The sequence below is a fragment of the Piliocolobus tephrosceles genome, chromosome 10 (genome assembly GCF_002776525.5).
Source record: "Piliocolobus tephrosceles isolate RC106 chromosome 10, ASM277652v3, whole genome shotgun sequence".
Lineage (NCBI taxonomy): Eukaryota > Metazoa > Chordata > Mammalia > Primates > Cercopithecidae > Piliocolobus > Piliocolobus tephrosceles.
The window spans coordinates 46,701,183-46,711,234 of NC_045443.1; the positions used below are offsets into that span (position 1 = coordinate 46,701,183).

Consider the following 10,052-nt stretch of genomic DNA (forward strand, 5'->3'; position numbering starts at 1 on the left):
TCTCTACTAAAAAAAATACAAAAAACTAGCCGGGCGAGGTGGCCGGCGCCTGTAGTCCCAGCTATTCGGGAGGCTGAGCCAGGAGAATGGCGTAAACCCGGGAGGCGGAGCTTGCAGTGAGCTGAGACAGAGCGAGACTCCGTCTCAAAAAAAAAAAAAAAACCATAAAAATCATACAGACCAAAATTTAATTGATTTTTTTATTTTTATTTTTTTTTTAAATCACAGGGACAGCAAGTGGCAGACCTGGTTCCCAAGTGGGTGGGTGATTTCAACTGTGGCCTTATCCTGTCTCAAAGTGAACTGACTCCTAAAATGTCTTTCTTTTTAGTAGACGGCTGGACCTCCGCCTGGAGAGGAAGCCTTGAGCGGCTGGGGGAGGGGATTACTTTACAGCCAGGATCTATCCAAGGCTGGGGATGGGATGGGAGCAGGATCTAAGACCCTAAGTGACCCTTAGTGACCCTAAGGAGGATTCCTTAAGGTCACTCCTCCTCCTGGGGACCAGATTCCAGGCTTCACAGGACTGGAGAAGGGGGAAAGCGTCCTCCCTTCCCAAAGCGCCAGCTCGTTTAGATACAGGTGCCTGGGGCTTTGGCCCTTGTCGCTGACGAGGGGTAGGTGGAACGGGGAACACTCCTTTCTTTCCGATACTGGTGACTGTGAGTGCGTCTGGAGGGATGGGGGTGCTGAGCCTACCGCTTCGCTCGTTAGGGAACAAATTGCTGTTTTGGCCCCGGCGGCTCCTCTGGGCGCGGGCGGCAGCCGCGCTCTCTGGCAAATCGTGGGAGGGAGGAGGAGCGGCGCTGGCAGGCAAGTCCGGGATCCGTCGCAGCGCGGGAGGCCAAGAAGCGACGGCCGCCCAGGGCCCGGCTCCGCCCCGCCGGGAAGGGGCTCCCTGCAGCCGCCCCCCGGCAGCTCCCCGCGCGGCGCCGCGAGGAGCTCTCCAGGACTGAGCTGGGTGAGGCGCGGGGCTCGGCCTTCCTCGCTCCCCCGGTACCAGGACCCGCATGCACAAGGTTCGGAAGTTTCTTGCAGTGTCTGACCCCTGTCGGTCCCCTGTATTTACCACCCGATCCTCTAGCGCGCTTAGGAGAGGCAAGAGGTGACAAAAGCCAGAGGGAAATGGAGGGGCAGGACAAAGGGTCTGGCGTTCCCCTCCCCACCACACACCCTTTCCACCCACGGGGTCACACGGAGGACGTCTGACCCTTACTCCTAGGGCAACCCACCCTCTGGTTTCCCGGCAGCTCCTGCTTGAGGGGGCACCTCATAAGAGCAGCTGGATCCATTTTCCAGAGAGTCAAGTTGAGGATGAGAAAGTCTCGAGGGCCGGACAGCTGTGCGCGCAGAACCCCCGCCCCATCTGCTTTTAGATTTCCCGGGGGTGGCTGGAGCCCCTCTAGAGCGCCGGCTTCCGCTGGCCGCCGGGCCTTCACCTGCGCCTGTCGCCCTGTCCCCTTGCCCACTGCATTTTCCTCGGGAAGAGCATCTTCCACAGCTTGCGCCCCCCACCCTACACGCTCCGAGCCCTTCTCCCATTCCGCCGGGGGAGGAGTGGCTGCTAGGAGGCTCTCGGAGAGCCCCCGGGCTGCAGAGAAAGACGCCTCCCCTCTGCGGCTGAGCCGAGTCAGCGGGAGGGGGCCGGCTGCTCGCCAGTGGTTCTCCTAGGGACTGGCGGGGAGGCCCGCGGGGTAGGATCAGGGCGGTCGCCGCCTCCCCGCCCCCACCGAGGTCCCGAAGGGAGGGGAGCCCTCGGCGGGAGGCCTGTCCCTTTAAGGAGGCGGCCCTGGCTGGGTGTGCCCCGTCTCCATGGTTACCCCGGTGCAGGCGGCGGGCGCGGGAGGGAGGGAGGGAAGCTGCAGCTTCTCCCCGACAGACGGAGGGAGCTGCCGAGAGCCGGCGCCGAGCGGAGCCCGAGCGGAAGCCCACCCGCAGCCGACACGCGAGCCGCTGCCGCGGAGGGAGGTGCTGAGAGCGCCGCGGCTGCGGGGCCTGGAGCCCGGGATTCGTGGGCGGCGAGGGTGCGAGGGGTCGCGCGCCATGCTCCGGGCCCCGACGGCGCGGACGCCCCCTTGCGCGCCCGCGGCCAGCGCGACCCGGGATCCCGGTCTGGGCATTGCCCCCCGACGGCTGCGCTAGGGAGCGCGGGGCCCGGCGGGGGGCGGCCGAGCTGGGCGCCCTCCCCCGGCGCGGAGTCCCCGCACCCCGGAGGGATGGGGCCAGCAGCCGCGGGCGCCTAAGATGCCGGCCATGCGGGGCCTCCTGGCGCCGCAGAACACCTTCCTGGACACCATCGCTACGCGCTTCGACGGCACGCGTGAGTCCGACCCTCGCCCACTTGCACCCGGGCCGCTGGACCCTCGCCAGGGCTCCCGCCTGCCCCGAACCCCCAGCAGCCCAGCTTGGCGCCCGCCTGTTCTCACCCTCTCCTCCCTACCCGCTCTTCTTGAGGCTGGGGCCATCGTCTCCTGCTAGGCGCCGTTCCCCCGAAGGTTCGGGGTCAACACTGCTTCAGGCGAGGCAACAGGACCAGAAGTCCCTGGGTGTGGGTCCTGGGATGCTCTCTGTTAGCTGGGTCTCGAACCCGAACCTGGTCAGTCTGACCCGTCCCACCCCTGCGTCTGGCGCTGTCGCAGCAACTACCCGCGGACTGGCGGGGTAAGGCAAGGCGGGTGAGCAGTGCTCAGGGACAGCTGAGAGGGCTCAAAGAACAGATTTAGAAAAGAGATTTGCAAACGGAGATAGAGTAGGCGGGACTCGGGAGAGCATGGTGCGTCCAGGCCCCGTGTCTCATAGCCTGAACCCCCTAGACTTGGGGAGGCCATCTAGCCCCAAGAAGATGGTCTGGGGACTCCCATCAGGACTGGCGAAGTTTGGAGAAGGCGCCCCAAGCTCTGGATCCCCGGTTCCGGGGGCTCTGAGCACAGGGGAAGTGGTGAAAGCCCCTCCCCCCTCCTCTCCCTCACATCCCCCGTGGGGCTTCCCAGCTCTCTGCCTAGGTCCTCCTTGGTCTCCGGTTCCTGATAGGGAGTGGGAGCCCAGCACTGAGCTCTCCCCGCTCTGGGCTCCTCCATCTGCTTTGCCAGTTTGCTTGGCTCCTGCAGCCTGCTGATTCAGTGCCCCCTACTCCCCAATACATTCCTGGCTCCTGGCTCCCGAGCTCAGTCACCATTCTTACACCCCCATTCTTGATCACATTCACTAATTCCTGAGCCAGGTCAGGCAGCTAGGGCTAAAACACAGACAGCAGGATGTATGGTGGTCTGGGGTTGACTCCCAGTCTAGGTGTGTCCCAGTGGGAGGAGCCAGACAGCCAACCTGGGTACCTGGCTAGTGGGTGAGCCTGGCAGAAGTAGAGGTGGGGCTGAGGCTGGCCCAGAGCTGGCAGTGCAGTCCTTGTTAGGGAATCCCCAATCCCAGCCCTTACCCCACATTGCTCAGGACACCCTCCAGAGGGCACAGTGCCCGTACAGCGCTTCATTCACTGACCTCAGTTCACACGTGCTGATCCTTGAATGTACTCACACCTGCTGCAGGGCACTGACAAACAGGTGACACACACTGCCATTCATAAACAGCCCTGCCGTAACACACACAGGATTCCTGGGGTTTGGAAAACCCACTCTTTGGTTGCAGGTATTTGGGAAAGGAGGGGTGGTAGGCCTCCTGCCCCTTCACCCCACGCCTCCTCTGAGAGGTGCTCTCTTGCAGACAGTAACTTCGTGCTGGGCAACGCCCAGGTGGCGGGGCTCTTCCCCGTGGTCTACTGCTCTGATGGCTTCTGTGACCTCACCGGCTTCTCCCGGGCTGAGGTCATGCAGCGGGGCTGTGCCTGCTCCTTCCTTTATGGCCCAGACACCAGTGAGCTCGTCCGCCACCAGATCCGCAAGGCCCTGGACGAGCACAAGGAGTTCAAGGCTGAGCTGATCCTGTACCGGAAGAGCGGTGAGGGGCCACCTGGCCAGCCTGCCTCACCTTTGCAGTCTTACCCAGCCTGGCACCGGCCCCATCCACTATCCCTCCTCCTTTCTGTTGCCATCTTCTCCATCCCATCTTTGCATCCCCCCATCCAACCCCTCTTGCTCCATCCCATCTCTTGCCCATGGCTCCCCATCTCTACCTGCCTCACCCTAGACTCAGCCTGCATTCAGTTCCAACCTTGGGTTTCCCACATCCAACAGAAAAGCATCCACATTTCGGCAGGGCAGATCTACCGCGGGACAGGTCTGGCTGTCATGTTTGCTCTCCTTTGCCTCCGCCCCCCAATTCCATCAAGCCCTGCCCTCAGTGAAACTGGACTGCCAGCCCCTCCCCCAGGAAACCACTGGATCCTGCCTGTGTCTTGCCCAGGATGTCAGTGGAGCCAGGGCCTCTGTCACCTCAGGCAGTGCCAAGAAAGGGAGGTGGGCTGAGTTTGTTTTTGTGCCCAGGGCTCCCGTTCTGGTGTCTCCTGGATGTGATACCCATAAAGAATGAGAAAGGGGAGGTGGCTCTCTTCCTAGTCTCTCACAAGGACATCAGTGAAACCAAGAACCGAGGGGGCCCTGACAGATGGAAGGAGACAGGTAGGTGCATGTAGGTGCTGTGGTTGGGGTGTTGGGTGCTGCAGGCCTGGGTGGGGCCTTGGCACCCAGTCTGAGTATGGGGGTCCCCCATGCCTCCTGTATTCATTTCACTCCCACTCGGGCTGCCTGAGCGGCCTGTGCTGCTCTCATCTCCACGTGATTCCTTGGTATGGGAATATTTTTTCCAAATAGACAGATTAAGAAAAAGTTAGAGTTTTTTTTTTTTTTTTTTTTTTTTTTTTTTTTACGGGGGCTCGCCCTGTTGCCCAGGCTGGAATGCAGTGGTGCGATCTGGGCTCACTGCAAGCTCCGCCTCCGGGGTTCAAGCAATTCTCCTGCCTCAGCCTCCCAAGTAGCTGGGATTACAGGCACACGCCACTACGCCCAGCTAATTTTTGTATTTTTAGTAGAGACGGGATTTCACTATGTTGGTTGTCAGGCTGGTCTCAAACTCTTGACCTCGTGATCCACCTGCCTTGGCCTCCCAAAGTGCTGGGATTACAGACGTGAGCCACCCCGCCCAGTCGACAAAGTTGGAGTTTTTAAATCAACTTTATTAAGAAACTGAAAGCAAACAAACCCCACTGTACCCGTGAAACATTACTTTCTGACCAGTTAATAAGGTTGAGCACACACCCACTAGGTTCCTCTTTCCTACAGCAAACCTGACTGGGGGTGGAGCTCTGGGCAAAGCCTGCTTTTAAGTTCTTTGAGTCTTCCCCCTCTGGTGTCCTCCAAGGCTGGGGCAGGCCTTTGGGCAGGTTCCAAAACTGTCAAGGCCTCTTTGCCATTTGGGGATGCTGGGGGTACTCTCCATTCCCACTCCCATACTCCCAGTGCTGGGTCTGCCTCTCCATGATGTCAGCCTTCATTGTCACCCTCTGGTCCCTGCACTAGCTCCTGGGCTCCTGCTGTAAGTTCCCACACCTCTGCTGACGGCCTCCTGCTAGCTCTCCACCCTGGCCCTGTGAGGTACCTCCTCGCTTCCTGTCCCAGGCCTTTCCCCATAGAGATCCTCTGGTCCAAACCTCCTCTTCCTGGAAGCAGACCCCAGAGGTAGTGTCTGTAAGCACTCCTAGAACTGCCCGTTGCTGGGCTGGGCAAGTGAACCCAGGAAGTGAGGAATACCTGAGCCCTCAACTCTAAACAGTCTAAGTGGTCAGTGAGCCAGACCAGTCCATGGGCCAGCAACTGTGTCCTACACCTGACCCGGAGCTAGGGCGTGTGGGCACACACCCATCATATTCATGGGCCCCTCTGCTTTTGCAGGTAGTGGCCGGCGCCGATATGGCCGGGCACGATCCAAAGGCTTCAATGCCAACCGGCGGCGGAGCCGGGCTGTGCTCTACCACCTGTCCGGGCACCTGCAGAAGCAGCCCAAGGGCAAGCACAAGCTCAATAAGGTGGGCTGAGCCCTGGGAGGTGTGGAAGAGGGGCGCAGCAGACACAGGAGATGAGGAAGGGGACTTGATCTACCACAGAGAGAATGTCCTAGGGGCCACCTAGGCCTCGCCAGCACTTTGGGGGTTGGGACTGAAGGATCACATGTCTGATCCATCAAAGGTACAGAAGAAAGTCCTGGCCTGGGAGGCAGGTGGGCCTTGGTTCAATCCCGGCTCCTCCCCTAAGCAGCTGTGTGGCTGCAGCTAAGTCACTTAACTTTCCTGATCTTTAGTTTTCTGATCTATAAAATGGAGACGCTAATGTCATCTCGAAGCAGATGTTGCTTCCAGAATGCAGGGAGAGAAAGGAGGTGGATGTGGGTCCCAGACTCTATCCAAACTCAGCTTGTGCCGATATTCTTTTCTCTCTGCCTGGACCTGCTGTGCCTCACTCAGGGGGTGTTTGGGGAGAAGCCAAACTTGCCTGAGTACAAAGTAGCCGCCATCCGGAAGTCGCCCTTCATCCTGTTGCACTGTGGGGCGCTGAGGGCCACCTGGGATGGCTTCATCCTGCTCGCCACGCTCTATGTGGCTGTCACCGTGCCCTACAGCGTGTGTGTGAGCACAGCACGGGAGCCCAGTGCCGCCCGCGGCCCACCCAGCGTCTGTGACCTGGCTGTGGAGGTCCTCTTCATCCTTGGTGCGTGTACTCTGCCCCTTCCACCCCACCCTCTGCTGGCACCCTGGGGCTTTGCTGGGGATAGTCCACGTGGCTTCTAGGGCCGTACAGTGCCCCCTCGCCCTCTCATTTGTAACCTGTGAGCTTAGAAATCAGACCTAGGTTCCAAACATCTGCCACTTACAAGTTATATGACCCTGAGCTGGTCAAAGCCTCTCTGAGCCTCCATAAAATAGATTCCCCCTTTGTAAAATAGGCAAAATGATGTCTACCTGTTACAGTTACTGTGAGAACTAAGTCAGATGATGTATGGAAAGGGCCAGGGACAGTGTCAGCTACTGAGAAGGTGAGCAGGTGTCCAGGCAAGAGTGGCTGCCCCCCAGCCCCAGTGCTGACTCCCACCTGGATTCCCCACAGACATTGTGCTGAATTTCCGTACCACATTCGTGTCCAAGTCGGGCCAGGTGGTGTTTGCCCCAAAGTCCATTTGCCTCCACTACGTCACCACCTGGTTCCTGCTGGATGTCATCGCAGCGCTGCCCTTTGACCTGCTGCATGCCTTCAAGGTCAACGTGGTCAGTGTGGCTGGGCTGGCTGGGTGGGTGGACTTGGCCAGGGGACAGGCAGGGCCAACCTGGCTGACCTCCCTCCCTCCCTCCCCGCATCTTAGTACTTCGGGGCCCACCTGCTGAAGACGGTGCGTCTGCTGCGCCTGCTGCGCCTGCTTCCGCGGCTGGACCGGTACTCGCAGTACAGCGCCGTGGTGCTGACACTGCTCATGGCCGTGTTTGCCCTGCTCGCGCACTGGGTTGCCTGCGTCTGGTTTTACATTGGTCAGCGGGAGATCGAGAGCAGCGAATCCGAGCTGCCTGAGATTGGTACTGGAGGCTCCCTCTGCATGTGGTGGGGAGGGAGTTGTGCAAACGTGTCAGAGGAGTGTGAGCACAAGTGTGGGTGCTGTGTCAGGGACCTGTGCAAGTCTACATGTGTGCAAATCAGAGAAGAGGGTGTGCAGGTGTGAGTGTGACAACCACCACCATGTGACAGGCCTGTTCTCCAGCAGCTGGGCCTTGTGGAGAAAGCCCAAGGAATCCCAGTCGCCCATCCAAGGCCTCCTGGGACCAAATGTTGGTCACATTCCTTAAACCCCTGCCCCGTTGGGAAGGCCAAGCAGGGAGCCACTGCCCTCCAGGGTTTCTCTGACACCCAGCACTCTCCACCCCTCCCCCCGCATCCTCTTTGAAGCTTGTCCCCACCACCTTGGCTTCCAAGGCCCCTGCCTTTCTCTTGTCACCTCCAGTCCACATTGCTCCTGTCATCTCCAGTCCACATTTCTCCCTGCTGCTCCCAGCCTAAAAAGCAGCCTTCCTGCGTCCCCAGCATCTTCACTCTCCTTCATGTCACCTCTCTTCCTTCCACAGCTCCTCCCTCTGCTCACCACCCACTCACATCTTAACTCCTGCTGGGAGGGCTTCCACCCCCACCTCTGCACCCAAAATGTCACCCGGAAGGTCACAGTGACCTTCTGGGGCCAAACCCTCATCCTCCTTGAGGTCCCTGTATCTGCCAACCACAGTTCCTCTCAGCTATGGGTGATGCAGCCCTTGGCTGGCCTCCTCCCAGCTCCTCCAAGTTCCAGGGTCTCCAGACCTTTCCTCACAGCTCTCCCCCTTCACCTTGCTTTCCCTCGGCCATTCCACTGACACCACTGAGTGAATATCTCAACTTCCCCCTTTCTCTAGCCAAACCATTCCATTCCAGCTGTTTTTAACTCTCACTGTGCCTCAGGTCCAAAATCAAGCCTGACTTCTTCCTCCCCAGCCCTCCAGCCCTCTCTCATCTTCCAGGTAACTGACATTTAGCTGGGTTTCCAGGTGCAGGTGGCCTCTTATGACTGTCTGCTCCTTGTCGGAGTCACCAGGTGTCCAGGTCAGCCTTAGAAACCAGGTCTGATCAGTTCTCTGGGAACTACAAGGCTCCTGTGAATCCTCTCTCCCTCTCAAGCTCACGGGAGACCTGTGGGTGTCACAGAGGGCCCACTTGAAATTTCCCCCGAGTACTCTCACTGCTGAGCAGGTAGAAACCAGGACACTTCAGGCAGTGACAGCTCCTTGGTGCCTGCCATTCCCAGAGGAAGCCTGTGGTAGCAGCTGCTCTGGAGTCAGATGACCACACGGCAAACACAGTCAGAGGGCCAGGAGACGGACAATGGTGAAACAAAGCCTGTCTCCACCACCCAGCCCCAAAGTGAGCTGAGACACCAAATCCCCAGGTCCACTCCCGTCCCCTGAAATGGGACCCAGACACCCTTGGTCTTCTGTCCACAAGGCTCCTCTCTTCCAGCCACCTCGCAGGGGTTGCTGATCTGACACTAAGATCACCTCTAGCTCCCAAGAGTCTCTGGGCCCCACAAGGTGGGCAAGGGTGAGTCGACCCTTGCAGATACACCTGGTATTCTTTCACCCTTGATCCCTGAGTTCCAGGGTGGTTTCGTTCCATTTGGAGCCGGTACTAGTCTACATTTAGATACTTCACAAGTTCTTCACATCATCATCTCCTCTTTCTCCAGGGAGTCTGCCCCCAACGGGATTGGCACCAAACCCAGACCTCTCCAAGTCCAGTCCAGGCAGGAGAGCTCCTTGTAGGGGGAGGTGAGGCTGAGGTGGGTGGGTGGGTGGCTCCTTCTCCGTGCTTCCTTGCCTGGGTTTCCTTTTCCACTGCCCATGATGTGGACAGAGTTCCTTCCCCAGATTCCCACTAGCCCAGTGGAGGTGGGCTGGATTTTCACAAGACTGTGCCGAGTATTGTGGGAGAGAACTCAGGGCACTCCTCAGTGTATGAGCCCCCAGCCTCCGCGACAGCTCCTGCTGGCCTGACCCCGCCCCGCTGGAGGCCCCATCCTGGCCCCAGCTTCAGGGGCTGCTGATGTCCCATGGCCAACACTTAGAGATCAGTGTTGCTACCCTCTCCTGTGTCCTGCTGCTTCTCCCCACCTTCCCTATTCTGGGCATGTGGCTTTGGGTGACTTCACCCTCAGAGGCCAACTAAACAGTGATTGTGAAGAGTTTTGTGTACTCCATTGCCTTTTTTTTTTTTTGAGACAGAGTCTCACTTTGTCACCCAGGCTGGAGTGCAACAGCGCAATCTCGGCTCACTACTACCTCCGCCTCCTGTGTTCAAGCAATTCTTCTGCCTCAGCCTCCCGAGTAGCTGGGATTACAGTCATGAGCCACCATGCCTGGCTAATTTTTGTATTTTTAGTAGAGATGGGGTTTCACCACGCTGGTCAGGCTGGTGTCGAACTCCTGACCGTGTGATCCGCCCACCTCAGCCTCCCAAAGTGCTGGGATTACAGGCATGAGCCACTGCGCCCAACCATGTACTCCATTGCACTCTTTTTTTTTTTTTTTTTTTTTTTTTTTT

General features: G+C 58.8%; 1 protein-coding gene across 7 annotated transcripts in view; it reads left to right on the forward strand.

Annotated features, from left to right (window-relative positions):
- The first annotated feature begins 1,858 nt into the window (after positions 1-1,858).
- Positions 1,859-10,052, forward strand: part of KCNH3 (potassium voltage-gated channel subfamily H member 3) — a 19,311-nt gene continuing 11,117 nt past the window's right edge. For 2 of the 7 annotated variants that reach the window (XM_031936302.1, XM_023211207.3), the window contains exons 1-6: positions 3,488-3,948; positions 4,434-4,568; positions 5,838-5,971; positions 6,407-6,650; positions 7,047-7,204; positions 7,300-7,507. In XM_031936302.1, the coding sequence (XP_031792162.1) occupies positions 3,519-3,948; positions 4,434-4,568; positions 5,838-5,971; positions 6,407-6,650; positions 7,047-7,204; positions 7,300-7,507 (1,309 nt within the window). In that variant the 5' untranslated portion in view covers positions 3,488-3,518. Of the gene's footprint in view, positions 2,321-2,525; positions 3,949-4,433; positions 4,569-5,837; positions 5,972-6,406; positions 6,651-7,046; positions 7,205-7,299; positions 7,508-10,052 lie in introns of those variants that run through there. The other 5 variants (XM_023211206.2, XM_023211205.3, XM_023211204.3 and 2 more) reach the window with 5 other exon arrangements.